Consider the following 20,402-nt stretch of genomic DNA (forward strand, 5'->3'; position numbering starts at 1 on the left):
CCCGCTACCCCCGCTCCCCCCTACAATACAATACAATACTGCACAATACAATATTTTTTTATACATTTATTTATAAATACTTAAATGGTCTAAGTAAATGACACTCAGAATAGGTAAAGAATGTTTTTAATTTATGATTAGTAAGTAATTAATATACCAAAAACAATGAAGTTAGAATTACTTAATTGTACTGGTATTTCAAACACTTAATTCAAGTCAAAATTCAATTAGGTAAACAACAAAATGTATATTTACAGTGCACTGTAGCATTGGCATTGCACATTTGTAACAAATGGTGTAGTATTGCAGGCCCGTAGCCAGCCTGGTAAAAGGGATTGTTCTTTTTTCTCAAAATGTGGACTTTTTTTCAGTTATTCACCTCATTTTCTATATAATTATGATGTTGAAATACTCCAATAAGTGGCATTTTAAGCACTATTTTATCTGGATTAGCTTGCTGTATCCTCTATTTTAGATGTACTAAAATATTTCCTAAAGATTTATAATAAACAAGTATAAAAAGAGCTTCACGATTTTCTTCTAGCCTCTCTTGAAAATTCATCTAACAACAACAGCCTAATTAAACAGCAAAAGTCAGTCTAAGGCACTTGAAAAATGTTGAAAAAATAATAAAAAGCCTTTCCTGACATGGCTATTTCTTAAAACCGCGCCTACACGTTTTTTGATAACACTTGACTTCATCAGGGTAACCTGATGTAGCCACAGTTTTAAGGAACAACCATGTCAATAAAGGCTTTTTATTATTTTTCTCACTTTTTTGAGTGCCTTGGACTGATTTCGATGTTTATTCCAATGAATCCCTTACGCCAGGCATGTGCAAGCTTGGTCCTGGAGGGCTGGTCTCCTGCAAAGTTTAGTTACAACCCCAATCAGACACACCTGGGCTAGCTAATCAAGCTCCTACTAGGCTTAATAGAAACATCCTTGCTGGTGTGTTGAGGCAAGTTGGAGCTAAAACCTGCAGGACATCGGGCCTCCAGGAATGAGTTTGGACACCCCTGCCTTACACAAAGAGCACCGTGACATTAAGCTACCCTTGAGAACTTTTTGTTTGATTTTAGACTTATATACACAGCCTAATTCGTATTAAAATTTACTTTAATAGGCTGCTTTTGGTGCTTCAGACCTTTTCATTGGTCAGTTTTTTTTCTCTCAAGAATGAGTTTCAAGATTTAGAATAAAAGTTAAGCTACTTGTAAAATGTTTTTTTTTTTTTTTTTTTTTTTACATCAGTAGGTTAATAGTGAAAGTTTACTTCACTTATGTCATATTGTGCGTTTTTACGATGACATAATAGTCAAAATATGTCGAATGAGAATATGTGGCAAATATTCTGGACCAATGGCAAACTCTGGACCTTTGTCAGTGGGAGTAGTTCTGTCGAACCACCCGAACCCCCCTGGCTACGGGCCTGTATTGGTAACAAATAGGTAAACAGATAGGGACAGACAGACGTGTGATAGGAAACGTCAGGTAACTGACAGGCTTTAAAAGTGAATGTTGAACATTGATTGGCCCGCAGTGCTGTGAAGTGGGCGTATCTTAGGTGTGGCTCCTTACTGAAGCGCTGGAGCTTCATCAGTTTCTCCGCCGCCGCGCAAGAGTTTGGAGACGTTGAAGGACAGTCTGTCAGGTTTAGCCGAAGGTTCGTGCGCGCAGAGCCACCGAGAGCAGCGATGTCTGCCGAACCTATTCGCTCGGTTTTAGGCTCCGTTTCGACGGATGACACCTCGCTGGTCCTGCCGTCCGACAAGACTCAACGGAGGGGTCAGGAGCGCGTGCAGGAGCAGGTCAAGAGCATTCGAAGGAAGTCGAAGATGGTCAAGAATGACTCCATCCCGTCGCCGACAAGTGAGTGCGCGCTTTAAATGTGTGGAACGCCAGTAAAACCCCGTGAAAGCAGCGCTGCCTGTGTGTTTGGCAGTATCTGAAAACAATTTTCATGAGCAAGTTGAAGCAGGTTTTGAGGCAAAGCTGCCTTCATTTAATTAATTTCTCAAACACAAGAGTGTTTGACAGGGGTGTGTCTGAAAACCCTGAGAGCCGAAAGTTTGCCTAGACGGCATTTTTGGATTAAGAGATAAACACATTATTTCCCAAAATGCTGCATATTGCAATTACTATAACCCTCAAAATTCTGTTCTCACACACATTCATTTGGAATAAATAAATACATTAATAAGAGTACTTTAAATTTTGTGTAAAGCTATATCTGTCAAAAATACACTTTGTACTCAAGCAGAATTATCTTACTATAATAAGAAACACTTAAGATTTCTCATAATTTTTCTCATTAGTACTAGCACTTCTGAAAAATCCAATTTTAATAAATTATTTGAGAATTACAAGTATTAAGAATTAACAAGTATTAAATAAGTAATAACTAATTTAAGACCATGATGCTCTAAACAAATTATTAAAACCTACATGGCTATTTTGAACCAAACATCATATATTAAAAAAGGTAAATTGATTAAAATAAATGTATTTAATAAAAATAAATTAATTCATAATTTACATGTGTTTGTTTCTTTTGGTTTTGTAAATGTATATACAATAACTGCTTTTGACGCATCAGCTATGGTGTATCCAAACACAACGTGCGCAATAATAATGATAACAATAAATAATTTAATATGAAAATGAGATGGGGCTAGTAAATATTAAATAACAGTTGTTTGTTTATGGCTTTGGTTATGCAGTGTTATTTTCTGGTGAACTTTTTGTGAACTAGGCATGAACAGACATGAACAAATATGCAAAAATGAGCAGTGTTGACAGGGTAGAAGCACAGATTTGGATTAAATATTCATAAAAAAATAATAATAGTAAAATATGAGTGACAGAACAAGCCTTCCCTTGTAAGACAAGAACACGTTTGCATACTTTCTTTTTAAAGATTAGTTTTTAAGTGAACATTTTGACTTTTCCTCACCGAAAGAAAATTAAGTGGTATTTTTTATGTACATAAAATGCAGTTAAAATGTCTGTTTGAATGGTATAAATGTCAAAATATGGGTGAATTAATGTTCCGTCATCATTCAGAGTAACAGAGACTGTATTCATTTAAAAAGAAGACAAACATATTTTAAACTGTACCATATTAAATGATAAATATATTTTTTGAAAACTAACAAATGGGAAAACTTAGAGGTGTATGTTAGAGGTGTAAATGCCAATTAATGAGGGCCCTTAGATCTTTCTGTTGAAACTATTATTACACTAAAGGACATTGTAGATGTCGTGCAAGTCATGATATTCAAGTATGATGATAAACATTCATATTTAACTCAGAAAACAGGAACCCCTTTTTTTGGTCCAATAAACAATGAGTACTTATTACTACATTTTGGGAATTATGAACTTTAAACTAATCTACTTTTATAGTGAAACATTTCAACCAAAACATCTTAGTTAAACACATCTCACATGTTAAAAAAAAAAAGTTAATTGAACTTTAAAGTGACCCGGTTAAGTTGGATCTTATACGGTAATTTTGTAATTCGGTTGTATTTGAATCGTAATATATAAATATATATAATAATATAATAAATAAAGGTAAATACACAATGAGTTATTAATGCATTAATAAATGAATTCACTGTACTTTACATTAGGCATGGGCCGGTATAAGATTCTGATGGTGATAACCTTGGATAAAAATATCATGGTTTCACGGTTCTGTGATTACTGCTCTAAAATAAGTTATTTTTTCGATGTCTTAGTAAAAAAATAAAACCTTTTCCCCTTTAAAAACAAAATATTTTATTTTGTGAAGATTTTAAATATTTTGGAGCAGTAAACATCTGGCTAAATATTTCAAATTAATCATTGACTTCTGCTGTGTTCATTAGTTTAAAAAACATGGATTTCTTTGCAATTTAAAACGGCATCTTTAGATATTTTTTCTGCTGAAGATACTGTTGTCCAAATATAATAATTATAATAAAAAAAAAAATGGAAATAAAAAATCTTACATATACCTTAGGAACGATATTACAGAAAATGTTGGCGGCTTTAAAACCTTGACTTTTCCATACTACGGTATACCTTGAAAACGGTTACTGTCCCATGCCTACTTTACATACTTGTATTGTTATTTTAAATGTAAGGCTAAAGATCTTTACATGTGCTTTATCATTTTAGTCAGCACACAACTTGTGCCGATATTTAATAATGCAGTATATTTTGAAATATGTAATTTACTCTTGATGAAAAGTACAAAAGCATTTATTTATCTTAGGTAATTAATTTGTTTCTTAGTTACTTCCAAATATTCAGTTCAATCCAAGTCTACTTTTCACAATAATTATCGTAATAACAAAATAAAATCATATTTATTTATTAAATGGACTCAAAGCAGACAGTTTTTTTTAAATGGACTTAATAAATAATAGAATGCAGTTGTATTTTTTATCTAACATTAATATAGTGACTGTAATAAATAATTTTTTATTATTGCTCTTTTTTAATGTTAATGCATTATTAAAATGTACTAATGATAATTTATTGTATTGTACTTTATAGTATATTGTACTTTGTGTAAATAAATTATATAATTTATTTATTTACATTATTATTATCAACATTTTTTATTTATTTGATTGTTTGTTTGTTTGTTTGTTTGTTTGTTTGTTTGTTTTAGCACTGCACAATATATCAATTGAGCATCAATATCACAATGTTTGTATCTGCATTATAGTCACATGGCTGGGTTAGAATAATTATTAAACATAATATAAAGTTCAGTAAACCAGTAAAATAAAAATCTGTAAACATTATTATTATAATTATTATTATTATTATTCATTCATTCATTTTCTTGTCAGCTTAGTCCCTTTATTAATCCGGGGTCGCCACAGCGGAATGAACCGCCAACTTACCCTGCAAGTTTTTACGCAGCGGATGCCCTTCCAGCCGCAACCCATCTCTGGGAATATTATTATTATTATTATTATTATTATTATTATTATTATTATTATCATCATCAATGATGGTCGTGTTATTTTATGTTTGATTGTTCAATTTCTGTACCCTGAATACTGTTAGACTTTCCAAAAAACAATAAGCACTCTTTATTTCACTTTTGTTTTTGCTTTGTCCTATTTTTATGTGCTTGTAACTTGACATAACGTATGCAAATGCACCGCATAGAAAAAAGACTATAATCCCAATCTATCTAAATAAATGAAATCGTTCCAAATAGAGCTATTCAATTCATCGGGTGAAATTATATTCATATCACAATAGACAGTTGCAGTCAGAATTATTACCCCCAACACCCCCCCCCAACCCCAATTATTTGCTGCCCTGTTATTTTTTTTCCCCAATTTCTATTTAATGGAGATAAGATTTTTTCAACACATATCTAATCATAATAGCTTTAATAAGTCATCTCTAATAACTGATTTAGTTTATTTTTGCCATGATGACAGTAAATAATATTTTTCTAGATATTTTTTAAGACACTTCTATACAGCTTAAAGTGACATTTCAAGGGTTAACTAGGTTAACTAGGCAGGTTAGGGTAATTCGGCAAGTTATTGTATAACAATGATTTGTTCTGTAGACTATCGTTAAAAAATATAGCTTAAAGAGGCTAATAATTTTGACCTTAAAATAGTTCATAAAAAAATTAAAACTGCTTTTATTCTAGCCAAAATAAAACAAATAAGACTTTCTCCAGAAGGAAAAATATTATCAGACATACTGTGAAAATTTCCTTGCTCTGTTAAACATCATTTGGAAAATATTTTAAAAAGGAAAAAAGGGGGGCTATTAATTCTGATTTCAACTGTATCTTTCAACCCTAGTTTGTTTATTTATTCATTTATTTAATTATTATCAATGTTTTTTATTTGTATACCTGTTAAAGTAGCCTAGCTTTGATCAATATTGCACTAAGAAAAGCTTACACAGTTTAACACAATGAGCCAATTTGAAACTGTAATAAGCCTACGATAACAATATAGTGACAAGTCATCAGCACATGAACAAAAGCGTACTTCTTTAAAGCTTGTCAAAAAAAAAAATACTGGAACATTATTACAATTTAAAATGTACTCTAAAACGTTTAATATATTATTCAATGCACTCGTTATTCACAAGTGTTTTCATTTTAAAAATAAGCACTGGATTTATTTATGTCACTTAGCAGAAATTACTACCTTAGTACTCTGGGTCACTATTAAAGTTAATCTGTAAACGTACAATAATAGCCAACTGTGTTACCGTAATCTCTGTGTCTGGAGGTCACCGTATACAAGCAGTGCTTCATTGTAATAAACTGTAGCACTGTTACAAAATAAAAATGACAAAGCAAAAAAAACGCTGCAGCTTCACATGGTTTGTGTCTTGTCTTTTAATGTATATGATGGCTATATTGCTGTCTCAACACAGGATTTATGGCACAGACATATTATTGTGTTCCACCCAGTGTTTAGAAGTGACAGAACGTCTCATTCAGAACATGCTGATTTGCATTTAGCTAAACTGCATTTAATATCCTAAGGATTTTTTTTTCTAATTTCTTTGAAGGTTGTATGCTATTTATGACTGCAAGATATTACCACACTGTAAAACCCAACTTTATCAAATGAAATCAGTGTAGTTAACCTGTGTAGTTAAGTTAATTTAACTCATTTAAAAAGAGTTTTGAACTCAGTGTTGAAGGTAATGAGTTTATTAAATACCTCATTACTTCAACTTAAACAAAGTTCACAGTACTCGTATAGATTAGAGTTTTTAACTCAAATGGTTTGAAGCAATCGGTTTCCTCGTACAAAATGAACATTTGTATATTAATTACTCACCCTCATGTTGTTCCAATCCCTTTTGTTCATCTTCTGAACACACATTAAAATACTTTAGATTAAATTGTAGAGCTCTCTGACCCTCCATAGACAACAAAGGAACCAAATATTGACTTGGTGACTTGACTACTGTGATAATGTTGTACTGTATGTTGCAGTATTGTTAGAGAATATGGTTGCCAAGTCAATTTCCTAACATAGTGCACTCAAACATAAAAAGAAAATAAGAGTAACACTTTAGTTCAACTAACAATTCCCACCATTTACCACTGGCTTATTACCGGCCTAAGATATTAACTGTTCATTAGCACTTGTAATGAGCTTATTTTATGTTCCTAATGCTAAAGGTACTAACTCAATAACTAATAATACGCAGCTAATTAGTAGTTTATTGAACTAAAACTTTTTGTTAGCTGTTTCTTAATAGATTTGTTTATAACGTTTATAACGTGACTTGTGTAACAATATAACGTGATGACTGCGCATCATGGTAGGAGTCCTTTGCATCAAGATACTTATTTATTGACTAATACTTAATAAATGTGCATACTGTATTAGGTGCTGTACTTATTCATTTGTTGTTAGTTTTATAGGGTTAGGGTGAGGGTTGGGGTTAAAAAGATATATAATTTTGTTTTCATATTTAAAACAAAATATCAACATCATGTCACACTGTAGTGTTGACACTAACATCGTTTTGTGAATGATCATGTCAAAGTTATGGTATAAAGGTTAAAGATGAACGCACGAAAACAACAGTGTAATTAAACAGCTTTCATTTTTTCTTTGTACATATAGAATGTTATTTCCCAGTGCTGGGTTGCAGCTGGAAGGGCATCCGCTGTGTAAAACATATGCATTGGTTGTTCATTCCGCTGTGGTGAATCCTGATGAATAAAGCGACTAAGCCGAAGGAAAATTAATAAATGAAAAATTTAGAGGGCGAAGCAGTGGCGCAGTAGGTAGTGCTGTTGCCTCACAGCAAGAAGGTCGCTGGGTCGCTGGTTCGACCCTCGGCTCAGTTGGCGTTTCTATGTGGAGTTTGCATGTTCTCCCTGCGTTCCAGTAGGTTTCCTCCGGGTGCTCCGCTTTCCCCCACAGTCCAAAGACATGCGGTACAGGTGAATTGGGTAGGCTAAATTGTCCGTAGTGTATGAGTGTGTGTGTGTGAATGAGTGCATGTGGATGTTTCCCAGAGATGGGTTGCGGCTGATAGGGCATCTGCTGTGTAAAAACGTGCTGGATAAGTTGGCGGTTCATTCCGCTGTGGCGACCTCAGATTAATAAAGGGACTAAGCCGACAAGAAAATGAAGGAATAAATAATTTAGAATGTTAGAATTAAGAAAGAAATATCACACGTTTTACCATAATTTACTGAAGGAACAAACATTCAATTGAATTGCTTATAAAGCAAAGCGAACATCTTGTCTTGACATGGTAAAAGACGTTAATTATCCCGGTGCAATACCAACATTCTTGTTAACTGACATTTACTATTTAATACTTTGCCAACATCCTTTAAACCATTTATCAGCAGGAAAGTTTTGTTTCTGATTAAGTTATATTAATCTTAATGATGATGGAATATTATTTCACCTCTTTTTTTCTATTTTTGCTTTTTATTTTTATAATATAGACACTTTACTTGCCTTTGCACTGCAAAAAAATGTTAATTAACAGCTTTCTTATTTTTTGATTGGTGTTTCTCCCCTATTTATTTATAATTATGAATCGCATTTTGAGATTTTTATCTCTACTTTGATGTTGAAAATTCAACTGCAGTTTAAGAAAGGGACCTTTATTGTCATTTTAGTACAATATATTGTATAAAAACATAATATAGAATATGATGTTTAGTCCATAAAATAACTACAAATGTACACACAGTTTAATACCAGGTTTTTGTGCTGTAATTTACACTACAAAGCCAGACAATATTTCACTTCAAATCAATAAAAAAAGTCAATAAAAAGTCAAAATTTTCAAACTTTTCAACATCAAATGTTGTTGGAGGAAAGATCAAGGTCCCATAACATAATCAAATAAATGAAAGAAAATATCACAAAATATATAATATACAAAATGTATAATATTTTTTCTTTAATGTAGTAGATTTAATATACATAATTACATTTTTTTTTAATTTTATGTAGAAACCAAGATGGCATTTGTATTTGACTCATACAGTAACTTTTGAGTATATAAGCTTGCTGTTTGTTAATATAAATGTCAATTAAAATGGTTTATAATTTACATTAATGATATGTGTAAGACAGTTGTTTAAGTATCTTTTGTTCTGGGGATAATTCACCAAAACTTATGGAGTTGATTAAAATAGAAATTAATAAATTGAAATTGTGGTTTGACATAAACAAAACAAAGGTTATGTTCTTTAGGAAATTAAAAGTAGTCATAATATACAGTTAAAGTCAGAATTATTAGCCCCCCTGTTTATTTTTTCCCCAATTTCTGTTTAACGGAGAGAAGATTTTTTCAACACATTTCTAAACATAATATTTTTAATAACTCATCTCTAATAACTGATTTATTTTATCTATGCCATGATGACAGTAAATAATATTGACTAGATATTTGCACTTCTATATATACAGCTTAAAGTTACATTTAAAGGCTTAACAAGGTTAATTAGGGTAACTAGGCAGGTTAGGGTAATTAGGCAAGTCATTGTATAATGATGGTTTGATCTGTAAACTATCGAAAAAAATATAGCTCATAGGGGCTAATAATTTTGACCCTAAAATGGTTTTTAAAAAATTCTAAACTGCTTTTATTCTAGCTGAAATAAAACAAATAAGACTTTTTCCAGAAGAAAAAAATATTATCAGACATACTGTGAAAATTTCTTTGCTCTGTTTTAACATAATTTGGGAAATATTTAAAAAAGAAAAATAATTTCAAAGGGGAGGTAATAATTCTGACTTTAACTGTATATTTAAAAATCGATAACGAAGTAATGGAAAGCATATATGCAATTAAGTTTCTTGGTGTTGTATTGGATCATAAAATTAGTTTGAAACCGCAAACAAATAATGTGATAACAAAATGAGTAAAAACTGTTGCAACGGTGTATAAAGCAAGATTTATCCTGGAAAATAAGTCAATGCATGTATTATATAACACACCTACGTCGCCATATCTGAGTTATTGTGTTGAAATTTGGGTGGATGCATATAAATCTAATTTATATATTTTTTATGTACAACGCAGAAAAAAATAATTAGACTGATAGAACATGTGGGGTATTTGGAGCATACAAATCCTTTATTTATTCTTTTTTCAATTAAAGAAACTTAAGTTTAATGATTTTGTAAAAATTAAAATGGCACAACTTATGTTTAAAGCCAGAAAAAAATTATTTCCGAAATGCATACAAACGTTTTTTGAAGAAATACAAGCGGGATATAATCTGAGAGAATAGCAACATTTTAGGAGGTTGACAATAAGGACAACTTTAAAAAGTTTGTGTACAGCTGTATGTGGAGTGAAATTATGGAACAGTCTGGAACAGATTCTTAAACAACGTCAGGATAATAATTGATTCAAAAAGTTGTATAAATAAATATTATTAAAGGAATATAATGATGAATATAGGTGATTGAAAAAGAATAAAATGAGAACGGTATGATGAAATTTTAATTAATGGCTGTTGAAGCATAAAAAAGGCACATAGCCATTTAAAAAAAGTCAGATTTTATGTGACTGAAGTTTTTTCTTCTTTTAGGTAAGTTAGAATTATCAAATTTGTTTCTGTTCTGCTTAATAGCAGTATAATGACAGAGAGATGTTTTGAGAAATTGTTATAACTTCTTTAAAGTCAAGTTTACATACAATAAGATTATTATGCCTCTCAACAAGCTCAGATAATAGTGTCAACTTTTTGGACATTTGTGATTGGCTAATTGACAGCAAGACCAAAAACAAGGGAAATAAGTCTAATTTTTGGAGACTTGTCCTGTGGTCTGATGGAACTAGGATTGAACTGTTTGGCCATAATGACCAGTGTTACATTTGGAGGACAAAGGTGAAAGCTTACAAGCCTAGGAACACCATCCCAACTGTGAAGTATGGGGGCGGCAGCATCATGTTGTGGGGCTGTTTTGCTGCAGTAGGGACTGGTCCAATTCACAGCATAGATGGCATTATGAAGAAAGAACATTATGTAGAAATACTAAAGCAACATCTCAAACGTCAGCCAGGAAATTAAAACTTGGCCACAAATGGGTCTTCCAAACAGATCATGACCCTAGGCATACTGCCAAATTAGTTAAAGTGTGCTTTAAGGACAACAGAGTGATTGTTTTGCAGTGGCCATCACAAAGCCCTGATCTTACCCTATAGAAAATTTGTGGGTAGAGTTAAAAAAGCTTGTGTGAGCAAGACCCAGTTACTCCAATTATATTAGAAAGAAAGGGTCAACATTGCTTCAAACTATTGTGAGAAGCTTGTGGAGAGACACACAAAACATTTGACCAAAGTTATAATTTATAAGCAAAACTAAAAAATACCAAGAAAATGTTTGTAAACTTTTGACTGTCTAGAAATTAATAAATTCTCTAAAAACAAATTCTCTCATTATTCTGGCATTTAGCAAATGTAAATCATTTAGGTAATCCTAACGGACCTAAAGTAGTAATAATGTTTAGTATGATTTACCATCAGAACTTTTTTTTCTAATTTTTTTTAGATAAAATGAATAAATAAATGGTTATGTTCCTTTGTTTAGAGTGAATGTAAACGTCTGGTTTTAACTGTATTTTGGGTGTGTGTTATGAAATGTAAATGTACAAATGGAATCAAACATATAATATGTCAAAGATGCCAACAGGATAAAATATGTCTTATGTAAAAAGTAGAGATAAGTAAAAGAAGAAGTAAGTTTAAGAAATAGACGTCTTTTGGATAAGACGCTAAACCGAGGTCCTGACTCTGTGGTCATTAAAAATCCTTCGATTTTTGTCCTTCGAAAAAGAGTAGGGGTTTAACCCTGGCATTCTGGCCAAATTTGTCCACTGGCCTCTGTCCATCATGGCCTCCTAACCATTCCCATTTCATAATTGACTTCATCACTCTGTCTCCTCTCCACCAATTAGCTGGTGTGTGATGTGCGGTCTGGCGCAAAATGGCTGCCGTCGCATCATCCATGTGGATGCTGCACACTGGTGGTGGATGAGGAGTTCCCTCATGTGTGTAAAGCGCAGTGAGTGCCCAGAAAAGCGCTTTATAAATGTAAGGAATTATTATTATTATTATTATTATTACTACTATTACTATTATTATTATTATTATTTTTATTATTATTATTATTACTTTATTATTATTATTATTATTATTATTATTATTACTATTATTATTATTATTATTATTATTATTATTATTATTATTATTATGTGTGTGGTAATGGGGTGGGAAAATAATAAGCTTGTGCTTCATCCTGTTCCATTTCGACTATGTTGAAATGTATTTTTTGTTAAAGAATGTTTATGTATAATATTTCTGTTCAAAATAAATAAATCAAATAAAATAATCAAATCAAATATTGTTGTTTGACTCAAGCTTCTCTGTTTTATTGTATAATTATGTTACACACACAAAAAATAATAATTGTATTATTCATGAGTTTGTTTGCATCTTTTGCAGCTCCAGCATCAGCGACAGAATACAGTGAGCCTAAATTCCAGTTCTCACCGGCAAAAGTGAACAACACACTCTTCAGATTTAGTGGTTCCAACATGACTACAACCCAGAACAGAATGGTAAAGAAAACACACACGCAAGCACGCACGCACACGCAAGTAACATGATTTATATACACAGCACTCTTTGACAGGAGTGATTTATGATTGTTGGATGTTTAGAGTTATTGCCACGGCAGACTTGTGTTAGAGCGTTGTGCACATTTTCTGCTCTCAATTTTTTTTTAGTTTATTGTAATTTATAATTTAGAACAAAATTCTCAATTTAAAAGTGGATCTGTTGTTTTATAAGTTTATCAAGCCAAAGTCTTTTTTGCAATTTTATTTCAAAGTTGTGAATTTAAGTTATATTTAATTAGACCACTGCATACACACTGTGCTCAGCATCTATAAGCACACCTCTCACAAATCTATCTTTTTAAATTTATATATATATATATATATATATATATTTAATAGGAAGCTATACAATATTATATTTGTGCATATTCATTACGTTAGTCAGTACTGAAGGCAAATCTGGAGCTAATCTAACAAAATCATTTACGATAAAGATCTAAAAACTAGTACACCCTAATAGATATGTTATAGAAAAATATTAGTACAATAGTATAAATTCAAAGAGGAAAAATCTGTTGAATTTTTTTAGGTTGTAATTTTTGTTTGGAATATTTAGATTAAATTTAACTGTATTATCTTTTAACTTTATGAATACATTTGGTGACTAAAATCTTATTTTAATAAATATATCTGTTTAATAAATCTGTTTTGTTTAAATGGACTAAAGTACATTGCCCATATTCTCTGAGAATGGAATAAAATATTTATTTTCCAAATTGGGTCTACTCAGTTATGCTGAGCACTCCATTGCCTGGAGTCTCCATAGCATGTGTTTAAAAAAACAAGATCCTCATGTCATGGGAAACTGACACAATAGCAAATGCTCTCATGCGTTCCTGCATTCAGATGTGTGAGATTTAGAATTGGAAACACAATCTTGTTCTGGGAGACATATAACCAGATCATGTTGTTGACTGAAACCTTTTTTTTTTTTTTTTTAGATTAGGGGAATCGAGTTTTTGGTTGAAAAAATGTAGTATTTCTAAACTAACCTTCATCATTTGTTCTTACTTAATTTTTTAATTCATTTAATAATTCAGTTTTTATTAAAATAGTAGTATTTTTTATCAAATTTATACATTTTTTACATTTTTATCTTATGTATAATTTATTGCTGTTGATGTCTTTGTATTGTCAATATTTTAGTGGTATTTTTACTTGAGTACAAAAACAAACTGTCACAAGCTCATTTAGTGCAGGTTTTTTATATTAATAATTATAAATGTATGATGTTTGTATGTAATTATAAATGTATGAATTTAAAATATATGTTTTTATGGGTTGCTGAGAATACATTTCAGGTGTTCAACACATTGCATGTCAGTCTTGAAAATAAAAATAGGTGCTGGAAAAAGTGCTTAAAAGTCCTTGATTTTTGTTAGGCAATGCCTGTATGAACCCTGCTTTTGGTCCCTTAACAAGTGGGAGGCACATATGCAAACTGTTGTAATTCCTACAGTGTTGGAGTCCATTGTGAGCTGACAGTCCATTGTGATGGTGCCAAAAATGTTAGAATCGATGTCTCAATAATTACATAATTATTCTACAATATTGACCACATTGAAATGACTCAAACTGAATGAAATTTGATTTAATTTCTTACACACTTGCTCAAATACCGTTCAAATGAATAAAACCTGCATGTGTATGGATTTCTTAAAAATATTTAAAACACACAAAACTCAATTTATTACAATAAGTCTGCTGGAACAGTTTTGTTCATTTCCTTCTGTCAGAATCTGATTGTATTAACTGTATTTCATTTTTGTTTTACCATTAGAGTGTGCAGTTGAATCAGAATTATTAGCCCCCCTTTGATTTTTTCTTCTCTTTTTTAAATATTTCCCAAATGATGTTGAACAGAGCAAGGAAATTTTCACAGTATGTCTGATAATATTTTTTCTTCTGGATAAAGTCTTATTTGTTTTATTTCGGCAAGAATAAAAGCAGCATTGAATATTTTAAACATCATTTTATGGTAAAAATTATTAGCACCTTTAGGCTAATTTTTTCTCAATAATCTACAGAACAAACCATCGTTATACAATAACTTGCCTAGTCACCCTAACCTGCCTAGTTAACCTAATTAACCTAGTTAAGCCTTCAAATGTCACTTTGAGCTGTATAGAAGTGTCTTGAAAAATATCAAGTCAAATATTTTGTACTGTCATTATGGCAAAGATAAAATAAATCAGTTATTAGAGATGAGTTATTAAAACTATTATGTTTAGAAATATTTTAAAAATCTCTGAGTTATACAGAAATTAGGGAAAAATTACCAGGGGGCTAAGAATTCTGACTTCAACTGTATATAATGCATATAATTGATATATAATATGCTCTTTCATGCTGTTTCAACATTTGTTTTAGACATTGCCCTCGGAAAGGAGGGCGGTGACGGTTTTATTACACTCTACTGATCTGCACTGAACTGCGCCATCTGATAGTGTATGCTTATTATAACAACATACTAGATAAAATCTGCTGCAGGGCCATGCATTTAGAATTATGACATTTTGTAGTTTGTCTTTGATCAGACCAGATTTTGGTTTTTGATAAGAGGTATAAATAGTGTCATATTTATCATATAGATCATGTTTTATGCATAAGTTTATATAAAAGCATAACAGGACTAATTGTCAGTTGGACTTCATCTGTGCATTCATCATACATACACTTTTACATCTTAACATAAACTTGTATTCAATTCAATTCATGTTTATTTATATAGCGATTTTACAATGTAGATTATGTCAAAGCAGCTTAACATCCCGTAGAAGTTTTAGTCAACTGAAACTGTGTTAGTCCAGTTTTCAGAGCTTAAGTTCAGTTTAGTTCAGTTGTATGCTTGTATAGTACATTCACAAGCATATTACTATAAATCAGATTTATAGTAATTACATTCATTTATTCATTTTCTTTTCGGCTGAGTCCCTTTATTAATCCAGGGTCGCCACAGCAGAATGAACCGCCAACTTATCCAGCATGTGTTTTACGCAGCGGACACCCTTCCAGCCACAACCCCTCTCTGGGAAACATAATAATTACAGTTTAATTAAAATTATACTGTTAAGATAGTTTTGATTCTACGCTGTAAAAAATCTTATGTGCGATTTACTTTTCATTTGTGGGAAAATACTTTGAACATTTTCTTCATTAATCTGACAAAAACAAATATTAATATTTATAGGCAGTATTATATAATATTTTTAATTACTATTTTAATTATTAATTACATTACATCAATAATGCTGTAAAAGGAACCATGAAATTGAAAAACACTGTGGATAGCTAACTTAGCTTAGCCTAGGCTTACCACTTAACAAGATCACTGTTGTTCTTCCACCACGCTTAAATATTGCCTGATCATTGCTGTAAAATTTTTCAATGTAAATAATTTGCTCAATTTCAATATATAATTCAGAATAAACAAAGAATCAATTTCAAATAGCAATGCCTGGTTAAAAATACCTCTGTATGCCTATGTACATCGTATGGCTCTTTCCTGAAAGAGCTTATTTAAGACAATTAAAATTATAAACTGTTAATGCTACCTCTTAACATGCTCACTGTTGATCTGCTCCTTAAAAATGTCGTCTGATCAATGCCGTTGTTGAGATTCAAATGCAAACATCTCAATCAAATCTGCATAATTGAGTAATTTAAGTAAATTGAGTAAATTGAGCAAAAAAAAAAAAAAAATGAGGCCATCTTCCCTCAATTTTATTAGCTTAGTTGATTTCCCAAATAAAGTCTAATAATTGCACTGGTTTGACAGAATTGGTGTAACTGAGACAGGTTTGTTGGCTGTCTTTCTCGCACAAGCTTTTTCAGCTTTTCAAGAATTTTCAATAGGATTGAGGTAAGGGCTTAGTGATGGCCACTCCAAAACATTCACTTTTAACTAATTTGGCAGTATGCTTAGAGTCATGGTCTGTTTGGAAGACCCATTTGTGGCCAAGTTTTAAAAAATAAGTCACATTTCTTCATTTTATAAGCAAATTCTTCTCAATATATAATAAATCCAGAATATGAATATTTTAAAGAAATATGCTCGTTATTTTTAATGACCACATCAATTTTTTAAATGAAAACTACAAGCCTCAACTTTCATCTTTTGTTACAGTGTAAAGCAGATGTGAGACTATAGGTTTAATACATGACAGTTTACATACAAAATAGCTTTTACTTGAACTTTGGAATTCGTTTCTTGTGACATAATAGAAGAGAGGCTTCTGGAGCTTTCTGAAACTTCATATGCTTTTGATTTTCTATCACACACCAATAAATCAGCCTACAGGCTTTCATAGACAGTCTTAGAAGTCATGGCAAGTCTTGTTTTTTAGGGTTTGATTACAAGCTGTTCAAGTTTTGACAATAAAAGAAGTAGTTAACGTATGAAAAATGACATTGTGATCCTGGACCACAAAACCAGTAATACTAGTCATTAAAAAAATGAGATTGTCTGAAAGTTATATACAGTTGAAGTCAGAATTATTAGCCCCCTCTTTATTTTTTACCCCAATTTCTGTTTAACAGAGAGAAGATCTGTTTCAACACATTTCTAAACATAATTGTTTAAATAATATTTAATTTGTTGTTTACTTGGGTATCCTGACTGTACTAAAAATGTGATGGCAAAGTTAGTAAAGAAAAAGTTTAGTTGTTCTTGTTATTAAATGAATCTATTGTTCCTTAGCATTGCTGTTAAGATGACATCAACACTAACCCTACAGCAAACAGAAACCGAACTGAACCAAGGCTCCAAAACCGTAAACCGAACCGAATCGTGCCTTTGGTGTATTGTTACACCCCTAGTTGGGGGTCACATTTATCCACTTAACTTAAATAAGTTATGGGGCTTTATTTTAAGGATCCAAGCGCAAAGTCTAAAGCACATGGCGCTAAAACATTAATCCACTTTTGCTATTTAAAGGACAAACAAATATGGGTTGCGCCCCGGTGCATGGTCTAACAGGGTTGTGCTTATTCTCTTAATGAGTTATCTGTGTGTTTTGAACATAACGTGCATTAAACCAATCAGAGCCTCATCTCCAATTCCCTTTAAGAGTCATTTGCTATTTATATGGCAGACTTTGTAAGTGGAAAAAGTAAATTCTTCATTGGCAAAAAACAAAACAAAACAGTTAAACAGACCATCTATGCGAGGATAAAGATTAAGCCTCTTCAATTCGCCCTCTGTAGTTTCTATTTGCATTACTAATACTCTTTATTGATTTACTTTCGTGGTTAAGGAAAAGGTGTTGTACGTACTCCACATGAAGACATCCATTAGCCTACATATGTAAATTCGTTTGTTGAGCGCAAATATTTCTTTGAAAACTATTTCTAAATTCAGTTCTAGAGTTGTATCCAAACACACGTCCTATTCTTATGCCTCATATGGTGATGCAGAAGTCCCGACTGGTGGACAAATCTAAACTTGTTTTTATTAAAACAAATATATATATATATATATATGCATATAATAAATAATACTACTACTAATAATAGCATAATACAAATACAAATTGTCATGAATAAACTGGAAAAAAAGACCCCTGAGATGAAGAAGGCATGGATGTAGTGGTTTTTATCCATTTGTTAAGTGTGACGGCACGCAAAGCAGCTTCCAGGATCTTCTCTCGATCACACTGTATGGGGAGACACAACAAATGGTAATAATTAACAAGAATGGATTTGCTATTTAAACTACGTGGGGCAAAACTTGAAAATTAGAGTTGGGCTGGTGTGAAAATAGCAAAAAATCATGGCATACACATCTTACTGCGCTGAGTGTATGATATATGGGGCAAGGATTTAAATTGCTTCTGTTAGAATATAAGTATGAACAAACACATACATCCATGTAAGCAAGGTCATTGCAAAGCAACTTTATTACCTTTATATTATGTTTCATCTGGATCTAATGACGTTTGGCTCTGCCCTGTTTAATTTTCACCAATAATTCACAGTTCCATGGTATTGATATTGTAAACAAACGGATCATAAATGTGTGGATTGGAGTTAATTATTTACAGTAATGCTTCTCTGTAGCTGAGCGGTTTTGCCAAAGAAACACAATATGTCATGGGTATAAAAAAGAAATGTGCATAGTGAAATGACCAGTAAATCATTGATTTTATATTTCTAAATCAAACAGAGCGTGTGTTTGTGTTTCCAGGGTTCAGACATACAGTTGAAGTCAGAATTATTAGCCCCCTTTTGTTTTTTTTTTCTTTTGTTTTTTTTATATTTCCCAAATGATGTTTAACAGAGCAAGGAAATTTTCACAGTATGTCTGATAATATTTTTTCTTCTGGAGAAAGTCTTATTTGTTTTATTTCGGCTAGAATAAAAGCAGTTTTTAATTTTTTAAAAAACAATTTTGAGACAAAATTATTAGCCCCTTTAAGCTATTTTTTTTCGATAGTCTACAGAACAAACTAACGTTATACAATAACTTGCCTAAATACCCTAACCTACCTAGTTCACCTTATTAACCTAGTGAAGCCATTAAATGTCACTTAAAGCTGTACAGAAGTGTCTTGAAAAATATCAAGTAAAATATTATTATTATGACAAAGATTAAATAAATCAGTTATTAGAAATAGGTTTCTAAAACTATTATGATTACAAATGTGCTGAAACAATCTTCCCTCCATTAAACAGAAATTGGGGAAATAAAAAAACAGGGGCGCTAATAAGTTAGGGGGGCTAATAATTCTGACTTCAACTGTACATAGATAACGTTAAATAAATCGGTGTCATTTCTTTCATATGCATAAATACAGGTAAAATGTGCAGACATGTTTTGCACAGTATAATTTTTGATGGCATGTGAACTATAAATGAGAATTATCACACTGACTTCAGTTCAAAACTAATGCAGGAATATACTGTAGCGTTGTTTCATTAAAGACATAGTTCACCCAAAATTGAAAATGTAATCACCCTCAAATGGTTCTATACCTTTTAATTTATTTTTTTTAAATTCTGTTGAACACAAAATGAGATCAATTGAAGAAAGCCGAAAACCTCTTACCATAGAAAAAATATGATGATGGTCAACCCAGGCTCATTCTGAAAACGTAGTCCCGCGGACGTTTCTGGAGACCGCGGAATACGTCCTGGGAGGTACATACGGCTGCAGTTTTTGTTTTTGCGAATCCACGAGAGGCTGCTGTGTGCGCTTTTTCACATCTCAAATGCGGGTTGCAGCGGAAAAGCCCTTCACAAGGAGAAAAGCGGTTGGCCGGCCGGCAAGCGCGAAGGGGAACAGCTCCCACACCGCCCCGTAGCGTTCGCTTAAAAAAAATAAATGCAGCCGTACATACCTCCAGGAACGTATTCCGCTGTCTCCAGAAACGTCCGCGGAACTACGTTTTCAGAATGAGCTTGGGTTGCAATAATAACTGACAACAACAATAATGAATTACAAGTACTAAACCAACTACTTCTACAGAAAGTTACTAATATTACAACTACTACTGCTTCTACTACAGCTACAACCCACGACTATTACTACTACAATGTCTACTAATACTGATACTACTACAGCAATGACTACTACTACTACTACTGACACTACTACAGCAATCACTGCCTCTAAAACATCTACATCGACAACATCTGATACTACTACACCAACAACGACTACTACTACTACAACAACAACAATACCACCTTTACTACTTATGATACCACTATACCAATGGCATTAACTACTACAGA

The 20,402-nt window shown here is 32.0% G+C and overlaps 1 protein-coding gene across 5 annotated transcripts in view; it reads left to right on the forward strand.

The window, feature by feature from the left end:
* Positions 1-1,601: 1,601 nt before the first annotated feature.
* The window catches only part of pkp1a (plakophilin 1a), a 52,772-nt gene continuing 33,971 nt past the window's right edge, over positions 1,602-20,402 (forward strand). For all 5 annotated transcript variants that reach the window (XR_015523116.1, XR_015523117.1, XM_087306502.1 and 2 more), the window contains exons 1-2: positions 1,602-1,872; positions 12,493-12,608. Coding sequence is in view for 3 of the 5 variants with exons in the window: in XM_087306502.1 (XP_087162628.1) it covers positions 1,698-1,872; positions 12,493-12,608 (291 nt within the window). In the remaining 2 variants the exon portion in view is untranslated. The remainder of the gene's footprint in view (positions 1,873-12,492; positions 12,609-20,402) is intronic.

This window comes from Danio rerio, chromosome 23, assembly GCF_052040795.2.
Source record: "Danio rerio strain M-AB ecotype USA chromosome 23, GRCz13ab, whole genome shotgun sequence".
In the NCBI taxonomy this organism is placed as follows: domain Eukaryota; kingdom Metazoa; phylum Chordata; class Actinopteri; order Cypriniformes; family Danionidae; genus Danio; species Danio rerio.